This window comes from Lonchura striata, chromosome 35, assembly GCF_046129695.1.
Source record: "Lonchura striata isolate bLonStr1 chromosome 35, bLonStr1.mat, whole genome shotgun sequence".
NCBI lineage: Eukaryota > Metazoa > Chordata > Aves > Passeriformes > Estrildidae > Lonchura > Lonchura striata.
Genome location: NC_134637.1, coordinates 747,313 through 762,137, shown reverse-complemented (window position 1 = coordinate 762,137; position 14,825 = coordinate 747,313). Strand labels below are relative to the sequence as shown.

Genomic DNA, 14,825 nt, shown 5'->3' with positions numbered 1-14,825 from the left:
TCCGCCCCCACGTGAAACCACACCCAGCATTAATTTTAAATTTATTTATTTACAATAAAATAGTTTTTAATTATAAATTTGCTTATTATTAATTAAGGGGTGTGGCTTTTGGCCACGCCCCATGATGTCATTTCCCTTTAGCCCCTCCCATTTTGGCCGCCATTTTGAGAGCCAAAAAACCCTTTTTTTGCCCCCATTTTTTTTTACTTTTTTACATTTTTGTCACGTTTTTTCCCCCCATAATAATTTTTTGGGATCTTCCCATCCCCAACCCCTCCCAAAAAATTTTAGGATATTTTCCCCCAAATTTTCAGGCTTTTCGTGGCAATTTTACCCACAAAAATCACATGTTTACATCTAAAAATTTCCAATTATTTCCCATAAAAATCTCAAATTTTCCCGCCTAAAATAAATCCCAGTAATTCCCTAAAAAAGTCCACAATTCACCCTTGTAAAAACCTATTTTTTCCTCCATAAATAGCTTTCTTTTTCCCCAAGAATTTCCCAATTTTACCCCAAAATATGCCCAATTTTATCCCAAAAAATCCCCAATTTTCCCTTTTAAAAATTCCCCATTTCCCCCTATAAAAATCCCAATTTTTCCCCCCAAAAAATCAATTTTCCCCACATTCTTTCCATATTAAAATCCCTTTCCCTCCCCCACATAAATCCTATTTTTCAACCCTAAAAAACCCCCAACCCCCCCCATAAAAATCCCTATTTTTACCCAAAAGAATCTTTAATTTTTCCCACCAAAAATCAATTTTTCTTCCATTTTCTGTTTTTCAAATCCCATTTTCTCCCCATTTTTTCTCTCACTACCTAATTCCTCGTTGCTCTTCTCAAAATTTGGGTGATTTTCCCCAAATTTTGGGTGGTTTTGCCCGAATTTTGGGTGTTTTTACCCAAATTTTCACTTTTTTTTGGTTTCTTTGCAGGCCACCACGTAGCGCTGGGCCACGTTGAGGGGCGGGGAGTAACCGTCGGCGTAGGAGGTGTCCTCGAAAAGCACCGAATAATCGTCCTGGGGCTGAAATTTGGGGGAAAAAATGGAAAATTTGAGGAAAAGTTGGAATTAGTAACGAGCCATGCCCATTAGAAACTTCCTTATATGGCAATGGCTTCCCTAGTAACAAGCCACGCCCCTTAATGGGGCAATGGCTTCCTTAGCAACAAGCCACGCCCCTTAGCAACACACTAATATGGCAATGGCTTCCCTAGCAGCAAGCCACGCCCCTTGGCAACACCCTTATATGGCAATGGCTTCCCTAGCAACAAGCCACGCCCCTTAATGGGGCAATGGCTTCCTTAGCAACAAGCCACGCCCCTTAGCAACACACTAATATGGCAATGGCTTCCCTAGCAACAAGCCACGCCCCTTAGCAACGCTCTTATATGGCAATGGCTGCCCTAGCAACAAGCCACGCCCCTTTGCAACACCCTTATATGGCAATGGCTGCCCTAGCAACAAGCCACGCCCCTTTGCAACGCCCTTATATGGCGATTGCTTCCCTAGCAACAAGCCACGCCCCTTTGCAGCAAGCCACGCCCCTTTGCAACGCCCTTATATGGCAATGGCTTCCCTAGCAACAAGCCACGCCCCTTTGCAGCAAGCCACGCCCCTTTACAACGCCCTTATATGGCAATGGCTTCCCTAGCAACAAGCCACGCCCCTTAGCAACGCCCTCATATGGCAATGGCTTCCTTAGCAACAAGCCACGCCCCTTAGCAACACACTAATATGGCAACGGCTGGCCTAGCAACAACCCACGCCCCTTAATAGGGCAATGGCTTCCTTAGCAATAAGCCACGCCCCTTTACAACGCCCTTATATGGCAATGGCTTCCCTTGCAACAAGCCACGCCCCTTAGCAACGGCCTTATATGGCAATGGCTTCCCTAGCAACAAGCCACGCCCCTTAGCAACGGCCTTATATGGCAATGGTTCCTTAGCAACAAGCCACGCCCCTTAGCAACGGCCTTATATGGCAATGGTTCCTTAGCAACAAGCCACGCCCCTTAGCAACACACTAATATGGCAACGGCTGCCCTAGCAACAAGCCACGCCCCTTAATAGGGCAATGGCTTCCTTAGCAACAAGCCACGCCCCTTAGCAACACACTAATATGGCAATGGCTTCCCTAGCAACCAGCCACGCCCCTTAGCAACGCCCTTAATAGGGCAATGGCTGCCCTAGCAACAAGCCACGCCCCTTAGCAACGCCCTCATATGGCGATGGCTTCCTTAGCAACAAGCCACGCCCCTTAGCAACGCCCTTATATGGCAATGGCTTCCTTAGCAACAAGCCACGCCCCTTAGCAACGCCCCAATATGGCAATGGCTGCCCTAGCAACAAGCCACGCCCCCTTACAACGCCCTTATATGGCAATGGCTTCCCTAGCAACAAGCCACGCCCCTTAGCAACCCCTTATATGGCAATGGCTTCCTTAGCAACCAGCCACGCCCCTTAATAGGGCAATGGCTTCCTTAGCAACAAGCCACGCCCCTTAGCAACACACTAATATGGCAATGGCTTCCCTAGCAACAAGCCACGCCCCTTAGCAACAAGCCACGCCCCTTAGCAACGGCCTTATATGGCAATGGCTTCCCTAGCAACAAGCCACGCCCCTTGGCAATGGACTTCTATGGCAATGGCTTCCCTAGCAGCAAGCCACGCCCCTTAGCAACACACTAATACGGCAATGGCTTCCCTAGCAACAAGCCACGCCCCTTAGCAACGCCCTTATATGGCAATGGCTTCCCTAGCAGCAAGCCACGGCCCTTAATGGGGCAATGGCTTCCTTAGCAACAAGCCACGCCCCTTAGCAACGCCCTTATATGGCAATGGCTTCCCTAGCAACAAGCCACGCCCCTAAGCAACGCCCTTATATGGCAATGGCTTCCCTAGCAACAAGCCACGCCCCTTAGCAACAAGCCACGCCCCTAAGCAACGCCCTTATATGGCAATGGCTTCCCTAGCAACAAGCCACGCCCCTTAGCAACCCCTTATATGGCAATGGCTTCCTTAGCAACCAGCCACGCCCCTTAATAGGGCAATGGCTTCCTTAGCAACAAGCTACGCCCCTTAGCAACGCCCTTATATGACAATGGCTTCCCTAGCAACAAGCCTCGCCCCTTAGCAACGGCCTTATATGGCAATGGCTTCCTTAGCAACAAGCCACGCCCCTTAGCAACGCCCTTATATGGCAATGGCTGCCCTAGCAACAAGCCACGCCCCTTTGCAACGCCCTTATATGGCAATGGCTGCCCTAGCAACAAGCCACGCCCCTTTGCAACGCCCTTATATGGCGATTGCTTCCCTAGCAACAAGCCACGCCCCTTTGCAGCAAGCCACGCCCCTTTACAACGCCCTTATATGGCAATGGCTTCCCTAGCAACAAGCCACGCCCCTTAGCAACGCCCTCATATGGCAATGGCTTCCTTAGCAACAAGCCACGCCCCTTAGCAACACACTAATATGGCAATGGCTTCCTTAGCAATAAGCCACGCCCCTTTACAACGCCCTTATATGGCAATGGCTTCCCTAGCAACAAGCCACGCCCCTTAGCAACGGCCTTATATGGCAATGGTTCCTTAGCAACAAGCCACGCCCCTTAGCAACACACTAATATGGCAACGGCTACCCTAGCAACAAGCCACGCCCCTTAATAGGGCAATGGCTTCCTTAGCAACAAGCCACGCCCCTTAGCAACACACTAATATGGCAATGGCTTCCCTAGCAACCAGCCACGCCCCTTAGCAACGCCCTTAATAGGGCAATGGCTGCCCTAGCAACAAGCCACGCCCCTTAGCAATGCCCTCATATGGCGATGGCTTCCTTAGCAACAAGCCACGCCCCTTAGCAACGCCCTTATATGGCAATGGCTTCCTTAGCAACAAGCCACGCCCCTTAGCAACGCCCCAATATGGCAATGGCTGCCCTAGCAACAAGCCACGCCCCCTTACAACGCCCTTATATGGCAATGGCTTCCCTAGCAACAAGCCACGCCCCTTAGCAACCCCTTATATGGCAATGGCTTCCTTAGCAACCAGCCACGCCCCTTAATAGGGCAATGGCTTCCTTAGCAACAAGCCACGCCCCTTAGCAACACACTAATATGGCAATGGCTTCCCTAGCAACAAGCCACGCCCCTTAGCAACAAGCCACGCCCCTTAGCAACGGCCTTATATGGCAATGGCTTCCCTAGCAACAAGCCACGCCCCTTGGCAATGGACTTCTATGGCAATGGCTTCCCTAGCAGCAAGCCACGCCCCTTAGCAACACACTAATACGGCAATGGCTTCCCTAGCAACAAGCCACGCCCCTTAGCAACGCTCTTATATGGCAATGGCTTCCCTAGCAGCAAGCCACGGCCCTTAATGGGGCAATGGCTTCCTTAGCAACAAGCCACGCCCCTTAGCAACGCCCTTATATGGCAATGGCTTCCCTAGCAACAAGCCACGCCCCTAAGCAACGCCCTTATATGGCAATGGCTTCCCTAGCAACAAGCCACGCCCCTTAGCAACAAGCCACGCCCCTAAGCAACGCCCTTATATGGCAATGGCTTCCCTAGCAACAAGCCACGCCCCTTAGCAACCCCTTATATGGCAATGGCTTCCCTAGCAACAAGCCACGCCCCTTAGCAACAAGCCACGCCCCTTAGCAACGCTCTTATATGGCAATGGCTTCCCTAGCAACAAGCCACGCCCCTTAGCAACGGCCTTGTATAGCAATGGCTTCCTTAGCAACAAGCCACGCCCCTTAGCAACGGCCTTGTATAGCAATGGCTTCCCTAGCAACAAGCCACGCCCCTTAATAGGGCAATGGCTTCCCTAGCAACAAGCCACGCCCCCTAGCAACCCAGCGCCCCCTAGTGGCCGCACCCATTTCCCTCCTAAACTTCTCATTTTTCTCGCGGTTTTTGCCCAAAATCTCCGACTTTTTCGGGGTTTTTTTCCCCCAAAATCGTGGATTTTGGTGTCGGGGACTCACGCGCTGTGGCGGGGCGTGGATGAGGGCGCGGTAGAAGCAGGTGGTCTGGGGGTAGAGGGCCAGCACCAGCTGCTCCTTGTGGAAGAGCGCCTCGGGGTCGGTCTCGGGGTTGGTTTTCCACTGGGGCAGGGGGATGATGCGGCGGCGGCTCAGCGTGTGGCGCCTGCGGTTTTGGGGGGAAAAACGGGGATTTTGGGAAAATCGGGGCAAAGAGAGAAAATCGGGGGGGTTGCGGGGAAAATACGCGGAAAATTTGGTGAAAAACGGGGGGGAAATGGGGATTTTAGGGGGAAAAATGGGGGGAAAATGAGATTTTTTTAGGGGGAAAATTGGATTTTTTTTAGGGGGAAAATTGGATTTTTTGGGGGAAAATTTGGTAAAATTTGGTAAAAAATGGGGGGAAAAATTGGATTTTTTTTAGGGGGAAAATTGGATTTTTTTTGGTGAAAAATGAGGGAAAATGGGGATTTTATGGGGAAAAATGGGGGGAAAATTGGATTTTTTTTAGGGGGAAAATTGGAATTTTTTGGAGAAAAAATGGGGAAAAATTGGGATATTTTGGGGAAAATTTGGTAAAATTTGGTGACAAACAGAGGGAAAATGGCGATTTTATGGGGAAAAATGAGTGAAAAATTAGATTTTTTTGGGGGGGAAAATTGGATTTTTTTGGGGGGAAAATTGGATTTTTTTGGAGAAGAATGAGGAAAAAATTGGGATTTTTTGGGGGAAAAATTTGGTAAAATTTGGTGAAAAATGGGGATTTTATGGGGAAAAATGGGGGGAAAATGAGATTTTTTTTAGGGGGAAAATTGGAATTTTTTGGAGAAAAATGAGGAAAAATTGGGATATTTTGGGGGGAAAATTTGGTAAAATTTGGTGAAAAATGGGGGGAAAATGGGGATTTTATAGGGAAAAATTGGAAAATTTGGGTTTTTTCAGTGGGAAAATTAAGGGTTTTATGGGGAAAACATGTAGAAAATTTGGTGGAAAATGGAGGAAATTTGGGGGTTTTATGGGGGAAATTTTAGGGGGAAATGGGGAAAAATTGGGATTTTAATGGGGAAAAATTGGGATTTTTTTTGGTGAAAAAAGGGATTTTTATGGGAAATCTCCATGGGGAAAATTGGGTTTTTTTATAACAAAAATTGTTATTTTTATGGGGGAAATTGTTTTTTTTTTAACGGAAATTTTATGGGGAAAATTAAGGAAAAAATACAATTTTTACAGGAGAAAATCTGAGGTTTTGGCAGGGAAAAATTGAATTTTTTATGGGGAAAAATGGGGGTTTTTATAGAGAAAAAATTGGAGATTTTTATAGGAAAAAAATGGGAATTTTATGTGAAAAAATCGGGATTTTTGGCAGAAAAAAATGGGATTTTTTGGGGAAGAATTTGGGGGTTTTTGGGGTAGTTTGAGGGGATTTTGGGGCATTTTAAATGAAATTTTTGGGGTTTTTTATCACTCACTCTTTGCCTTCCTCGTCGATGTCGTCCACCTCGTACCTGGGGGAAAAAAGGGAATTTTCGGCTCAAAAAAATCGGAATTTTTAAGCCCAAAAAATGGAATTTTCCACCCAAAAATTACAAATTCCGGACCCAAAAAAAAAGGGAATTTTCGGTCCCAAAACAAGATAATTTTGAGCCACATAAAGCAAATTTTAGACCCAAAAATGCGAATTTTAAGCCCAAAACCGGATTTTGCGCCCCCAAAAAATCGAATTTTGGCCTGAAAATTTTGGGTCTAAAAAAGCGATTTTTGGTCCCAAAAAAAGGGAATTTTGGCCCCAATAAAGCGAATTTTAGACCCAAAAATGTGAATTTTGAGCCAAATGAAGCAGATTTTGCCCCAATAAAGCGAATTTCAGGAAGAAAAAAGGGAATTTTGGGCCAAATAAAGCAAATTTTGAGCCCAAAAAAATGAAATTTTGGGTCTGCAAAATGGAATTTTGGGTATAAAAAAGTGAGATTTGGGTCTATAAAAGCAAATTTTGGTCCCAAAAAATCCAATGTTAAAAATCAAATTTTGGGTGCAAAAAATCCAATTTTGTGTCTAAAAAAATCCAATTTTGGGTCCATAAAATCAAATTTTGTGGCTATAAAATCAAAGTTTAATCACAAAAAATCCAATTTTGGCCCCAAAAAATCCAATTTTGTGCCTATAAAATCAAATCTTGGTTACAAAAATTCAAATTTTGTGTTTATAAAATCAAATTTTAATCCCAAAAAAATCAAATTTTGGCCCCAACTAATCAAATTTAGGGCCAAAAAAATCGAATTTTGGGCCTGAAACAATCAAATTTCGGGCCCAAAAAAATCCAATTTTGTGCTTATAAAATCCAACTTTGGGTCCAAAAACTCAAATTTTGTGCCTATAAAACCAAATTTTAATCCCAAAAATCAAATTTTGTGCCTATAAAATTCATTTTTGTGTCTAAAAAATCAAATTTTGGGGCCATAAAATCAAATTTTGTTCCTATAAAATCCAATTTTATGTCTATAAAATCAGATTTTGGTCCTAAAAAATCCAATTTTGTGCCAATAAAATCGAATTTTGGGCCCAAAAAATCTAATTTTGGGTCCACAAAATCCAAGTTTAATCCCAAAAAAATTAAATTTTGGGCCTATAAAATCAAATTTTGGGTCCATAAAATCAAATTTTGTGCCTATAAAGTCAAATTTTAATCCCAAAAAATCCAATTTTGGGCCCATAAAATCATATTTTGGCCCCAAAAAAAATCAATTTTTGTGCCAATAAAATCAAATTTTAATCCCAAAAAATCTAATTTCGTGTCTATAAAATCCAACTTTGGGTCCAAAAAATCAAATTTTAATCCCAAAAAATCGAATATTGAGCCTATAAAATCAAATTTTGGTCCTGAAAATTCAAATTTTGGGCCCATAAAATCAAATTTTAGGTTCAAAAAATCGAATTTTGGGCCCCAAATAATTGAATTTTGGGTCCATAAAATCGAATTTTGGGCCGAAATAATTGAATTTTGGGTGCATAAAATCAAATTTTGGGTGGATAAAATCGAATTTGGGGTCCATAAAATCGAATTTTGGGCCCAAATAATTGAATTTTGGGTGGATAAGATCGAATTTTGGGTGGATAAGCTCGAATTTTGGGTCCATAAAATCAAATTTTGGGTGGATAAAATCGAATTTTGGGTGGATAAGATCGAATTTTGGGTGGATAAAATCGAATTTTGGGTCCATAAAATCGAATTTTGGGCCCAAATAATTGAGTTTTGGGCGCAAATAATTGAATTTTGGGTGGATAAGATCGAAGTTTGTGTGGATAAGATTGAATTTTGGGGCCCATAAAATCGAATTTTAGGTTCAAAAAATCGAATTTTGGGTCCATAAAACCAAATTTTGGGTCCAAATAATCGAATTTTGGGTCCAAAAAATCCAATTTTGGGCCCAAATAACTGAACTTTGGGCCCAAATAATTGAATTTTGGCCCATAAAATCGAATTTTGGGTCCATAAAATCGAATTTTGGGCCCAAATAATTGAGTTTTGGGCGCAAATAATTGTATTTTGGGTGGATAAAATCGAATTTTGGGCCCAAAAAATCGAATTTTGGGTGGATAAAATCAAATTTTGGGTCCAAAAAATCCAATTTTGGGTCCAAAAAATCCAATTTTGGGCCCAAATAACTGAACTTTGGGCCCAAATAATTGAATTTTGGCCCATAAAATCAAATTTTGGGTGGATAAAATCGAATTTTGGGTCCATAAAATCGAATTTTGGGTCCATAAAATCGAATTTTGGGCCCAAATAATTGAATTCTGGGTGCATAAAATCAAATTTTGGGTGCGTAAAATCAAATTTTGGATCCAAAAAATAGAATTCTGGGTCCATAAAATCGAATTTTGGGTCCAAATAATTGAATTTTGGGTGGATAAGATCGAATTTTGGGCCCATAAAAATCGAATTTTGGGTGGATAAAATCGAATTTTGGGTGGATAAAATCGAATTTTGTGCCCAAATAATTGAATTTTGGGTCCAAAAAATCGAATTTTGGGTCAATAAAATCGAATTTTGTGACGAAATAATTGAATTTTGGTCCCATAAAATCGAATTTTGGGTGGATAAAATCGAATTTTGGGTGGGTAAGATCGAATTTTGGGTCGATAAAATCGAATTTTGGGTCCATAAAGTCAAATTTTGAGTGGATAAAATCGAATTGTGGGCCCATAAAATCAAATTTTGGGCCCAAATAATCGAATTTTGGGTGGGTAAGATCGAATTTTGGGTGGATAAAATCGAATTTTGGGCCCATAAAATCGAATTTTGGGTGGATAAAATCGAATTTTGGTCCGATAAAATCAAATTTTGGGTCCAAAAAATCGAATTTTGGGCCCATAAAATCAAATTTTGGGTGGATAAGCTGCAATTTTGGGTGGATAAGCTGCAATTTTGTGTGGATAAGCTGGAATTTTGTGTGGATAAGCTGGAATTTTGGGTCCATAAAATCAAATTTTGTGTGGATAAGCTGGAATTTTAGCTGGAATTTTGGGTGGATAAGCTGGAATTTTGGGTGGATAAGCTGGAATTTTGGGTGGATAAAATCAAATTTTGTGTGGATAAGCTGGAATTTTAGCTGGAATTTTGGGTGGATAAACTGGAATTTTGTGTGGATAAGCTGGAATTTTGGGTGGATAAGCTGGAATTTTGTTTGGATAAGCTGGAATTTTGGGTGGAATTTTGGGTGGATAAGCTGGAATTTTGTGTGGACAAGCTGGAATTTTGTGTGGATAAGCTGAAATTTTGGGTGGATAAGCTGGAATTTTGTGTGGATAAGCTGGAATTTTGGGTCCAAATAATCGAATTTTGGGTGGATAAACTGGAATTTTGTGTGGATAAGCTGCAATTTTGGGTGGATAAACTGGAATTTTGGGTGGATAAGCTGGAATTTTGTGTGGATAAGCTGGAATTTTGGGTGGATAAGCTGGAATTTTGTGTGGATAAACTGGAATTTTAGCTGGAATTTTGGGTGGATAAGCTGGAATTTTGGGTGGAATTTTGGGTGTATAAGTTGGAATTTTGGGTGTATAAACTGCAATTTTGGGTGGATAAGCTGGAATTTAGCTGGAATTTTGGGTGTATAAGCTGCAATTTTGGGTGGATAAAATCAAATTTTGGGTGGATAAACTGGAATTTTGGGGTGGATAAGCTGCAATTTTGTGTGGATAAGCTGGAATTTTGGGTGTATAAGCTGGAATTTTGGGTGGATAAGCTGGAATTTTGGGTGGATAAAATCAAATTTTGGGTGGATAAGCTGGAATTTTGGGTGGATAAGCTGGAATTTTGTGTGGATAAGCCGGAATTTTGGGTGGATAAGCTGGAATTTTGGGTGGATAAGCTGGAATTTTGGGTGGATAAACTGGAATTTTGGGTGGATAAGCTGGAATTTTGTGTGGATAAACTGCAATTTTGGGTGGATAAGCTGCAATTTTGGGTGGATAAAATCAAATTTTGTGTGGATAAGCTGGAATTTTGGGTGGATAAGCTGCAATTTTGGGTGGATAAGCTGCAATTTTGGGTGGATAAGCTGCAATTTTGGGTGGATAAGCTGCAATTTTGGGTGGGTAAGCTGCAATTTTGGGTGGATAAGCTGGAATTTTGGGTGGGTAAGCTGGAATTTTGGGTCCATAAAATCAAATTTTGTGTGGATAAGCTGGAATTTTAGCTGGAATTTTGTGTGGATAAGCTGGAATTTTGGGTGGGTAAGCTGGAATTTTGGGTGGATAAGCTGGAATTTTGGGTGGACTTTTGGGTGTATAAGCTGCAATTTTGTGTGGATAAGCTGGAATTTTGGGTGGATAAGCTGGAATTTTGGGCCCATAAAATCGAATTTTGGGTCCATAAAATCGAATTTTGGGTGTATAAGCTGCAATTTTGTGTGGATAAGCTGGAATTTTGGGTGGATAAGCTGGAATTTTGTGTGGATAAGCTGGAATTTTGGGTGGATAATCTGGAATTTTGGGTGGATAAGCTGGAATTTTGGGTGGATAATCTGGAATTTTGGGTGGATAATCTGGAATTTTGGGTGCGTCACTGACTTGTTGGCGGCGTGGCTGTAGCTGACCACCTCGGCCAGGATCCACTGCTCGTCCCCCTCCAGCGCCTTCACCCGCGCCGCCACCTTGTCCCCGGGCTTGGCCACGTAATCGCCCGCGGCCGGCACCGCCCCGCACAGCGGCGGGGGCCTGCGCAACGGGAAAAGGGGTTAGAGGGGAAAGGGGAAATATGGGGGTTTAGAGGGGAAAAATGGGGGGAAAATGGGAGTTTTATAAGGGAAAAATGGGATTTTTAGAGGGGAAAATTGGGGGGAAAATAGGGGAAAATTGGGATTTTTAGAGGGGAAAAATGGGGTTTTTTAGAGGGGAAAAATGGGATTTATATAGGGGAAAATTGGGGAAAAATGGGATTTTTATAGGGGGAAATTGGGGGAAATGGGGTTTAGAGGGGAAATGGGGAAAAATGGGGGTTTAGAGGGGGAAATTGGGGGGAAAATGGGATTTTTAGAGGGGAAAAATGGGATTTTTAGAGGGGAAATGGGGGGAAATGGGGGTTTAGAGGGGAAATGGGGCTTAGAGGGGAAATGGGGAAATGGGGGTTAGAGGGGAAATGGGAAATAGGGGTTTAGAGGGGAAAAATGGGGTTTTTAGAGGGGGAAATTGGGGGGAAAATGGGGGAAAATTGGGATTTTAGTAGGGGAAATATGGGAGTTTTATAGGGGAAAAATGGGGGAAAAATGGGATTTTTAGAAGGGGAAAATGGGATTTTTAGAGGGGAAATTGGGAGGAAAATAGGGGGAAATTGGGATTTTTAGAGGGGAAAAATGGGATTTTTATAGGGGAAATTGGGGGAAAATGGGGTTTTTAGAGGGGAAAATTGGGGGGGAAATGGGAGTTTTAGAAGGGGAAAATGGGATTTTTAGAGGGGAAATTGGGGGAAATGGGGGTTTAGAGGGGGAAATTGGGGGGAAAATAGGGGAAAATTGGGATTTTAGTAGGGGAAAAATGGGATTTTTAGAGGGGAAATTGGGGGGAAATGGGAGTTTTATAAGGGAAAAATGGGATTTTTATAGGGGAAAATTGGGGGAAAATGGGATTTTTATAGGGGGAAATTGGGGGGTAAATGGGATTTTTAGAGGGGAAAAATGGGGTTTTTAGAGGGGAAATTGGGGGGAAAATAGGGGAAAATTGGGATTTTAGTAGGGGAAAAATGGGATTTTTATAGGGGGAAATTGGGGGAAAATGGGATTTTTATAAGGGAAAAATGGGGTTTTTAGAGGGGGAAATTGGGGGGAAATAGGGGAAAATTGGGATTTTTAGAGGGGAAAAATGGGATTTTTATAGGGGGAAATTGGGGGGAAATGGGATTTTTAGAGGGGGAAAATGAGTTTTTAGAGGGGAAATTGGGGGAAAATGGGAGTTTTATAAGGGAAAAATGGGATTTTTATAGGGGAAATTTGGGGGAAAATGGGATTTTATAGGGGAAATTGGGGGGGAAATGGGAGTTTTATAGGGGAAAATGGGGGGGGAAATGGGATTTTAGAGGGGAATTGGGGGGGAAATGGGAGTTTTATAAGGGAAAAATGGGATTTTTATAGGGAAATTTGGGGAAAAATGGGATTTTTATGGGGGAAAATGGGAGGGAATAGCGAAAAATTGGGGGGTAAATGGGATTTTTTTATAGGGGAAAATGAAGGGAAAAATGGGATTTTTTGTTAGGGGAAAATTGGGGAGGAAATGGGATTGTACAGGAGTGGGATTTTTATAGGGGAAAAGTGGCTCATAGGAAAAAAAATGGGATTTTTTCCTCCCCATTTCCCCCATACCCTCAGTTTTCCCCAGGTTTGCCACCCACAGCAGCAGCATCCTCTCCACTCCCAACTCCACTTTTATTCCCCCAAATTCACATTTTCTCCCCCAAATTTTCCCACTTCTCCCCCCAAATCCCTCTTTACCCTCCCAAAATCCTCATTATTTCCCAAAATTCCCTTTTTCCCCATTCCCCCCATTCCCCTCATTTTTCTTCCCATTTCCAACCCAAGCAGCACCACCCTCAGCCCTCCCAAATCCCCTTTCATTCCCCTAACCTCCTTTTTTCCCACTTTCCCCCCCAAATCCCTCTTTACCCTCCCAAAATCCTCATATTTTCCCAAAAATTCCCTTTTTCCCCATTCCCCCCATTTTCCTCATTTTTGCTCACATTTCCCAACCCACAGCAGCACCATCCTCAGCACTCCCAAATCCCCTTTTAGTCCCCCAAATTTCCTTTTTGTCCCCCAAATTCCCATTTTTCCTCCCCAAATCTCTCTTTACCCTCCCAAAATCTTCGTAATTCCCAAAAATTCCTAGTTTTTCCCCATTTTTCCCAATTTTTCCCCATTTTCCCTCCCATTTCCCAACCCACAGCAGCAGTATCCTCAGCACCCCCAAATCCCCTTTTATTCCCCCAAATCTCCCATTTATTCCCCCAAATTCCCACTTTCCCCCCCAAAATCCCTCTTTACCCTCCCAAATCCTCATTATTCCTAAAAATTCCCTTTTTTCCCCCATTTCCCTCCCATTTTCCCTCATTTTTCTTCCCATTTCCCAACCCACAGCAGCACCACCCTCAGCCCTCCCAAATCCCCTTTTATTCCCCCAAATCTCCCTTTTTTTCCCTCAAATTCCCACTTTTCCCCCCAAATCTTTCTCTACCCTCCCAAAATCCTCATTATTCCCAAAAATTCCCTTTTTCCCCATTTTCCCCCCATTTTTCCTCATTTTTCCTCACATTTCCCAACCCACAGCAGCGCCATCCTCAGCACTCCCAAATCCCCTTTTATTCCCCCAAATCTCCCCTTTATTCCCCCAAATTCCCACTTTCCCCCCCAAAATCCCTCTTTACCCTCCCAAAATCCTCATTATTTCCCAAAAATTCCCTTTTTTTCCCCATTTCCCTCCCATTTTTCCTCATTTTTCTTCCCATTTCCCAACCCACAGCAGCACCACCCTCAGCCCTCCCAAATCCCCTTTTATTCCCCCAAATCTCCCCTTTATTCCCTCAAATTCCCACTTTTCCCCCCAAATCCCTCTCTACCCTCCCAAAATATTCATAATTCCCAAATTCCTAGTTTTTCCCCATTTTTCCCAATTTTTTCCCCATTTTCCCTCACATTTCCCAACCCACAGCAGCAGTATCCTCAGCACCCCCAAATCCCTTTATTCCCCCAAATCTCCCCTTTATTCCCCCAAATTCCCACTTTCCCCCCCAAAATTCCTCTTTACCCTCCCAAAATCCTCATTATTCCCAAAAATTCCCTTTTTTTCCCCATTTCCCTCCCATTTTCCCTCATTTTTCTTCCCATTTCCCAACCCAAGCAGCACCACCCTCAGCCCTCCCAAATCCCCTTTTATTCCCCCAAATCTCCCTTTTTTTCCCTCAAATTCCCACTTTTCCCCCCAAATCCCTCTCTACCCTCCCAAAACCCTCATTATTCCCAAAAATTACCTTTTTTCCCCTTTTTTCCCCATTTTTCCTCACATTTCCCAACCCACAGCAGCACCACCCTCTGCCCTCCCAAATCCCCTTTCATTCCCCTAAACTCCCTTTTTTCCCCACTTTCCCCCCCAAATCCCTCTTTACCCTCCCAAAATCCTCATTATTTCCCAAAAAATTCCCTTTTTTCCCCATTTCCCCCCATTTTTCCTCACATTTCCCAACCCACAGCAGCACCATCCTCAGCACTCCCAAATCCCCTTTTATTCCCCCAAATTTCCTTTTTGTCCCCCAAATTCCCACTTTCCCCCCAAAATCCCTCTTTACCCTC

At 43.3% G+C, this 14,825-nt stretch overlaps 1 protein-coding gene across 1 annotated transcript in view; it reads right to left on the bottom strand.

Moving 5' to 3' along the window:
• SGF29 (SAGA complex associated factor 29) overlaps positions 1 to 14,825 on the bottom strand; it is a 19,318-nt gene continuing 4,493 nt past the window's right edge. Inside the window, exons 4-7 of the mRNA XM_077789546.1 lie at positions 11,062 to 11,208; positions 6,459 to 6,494; positions 4,993 to 5,155; positions 1 to 1,030 (exon numbers count right to left, since the gene is read on the bottom strand). Coding sequence (XP_077645672.1) covers positions 914 to 1,030; positions 4,993 to 5,155; positions 6,459 to 6,494; positions 11,062 to 11,208 — 463 coding nt within the window. The 3' untranslated portion in view covers positions 1 to 913. The remainder of the gene's footprint in view (positions 1,031 to 4,992; positions 5,156 to 6,458; positions 6,495 to 11,061; positions 11,209 to 14,825) is intronic.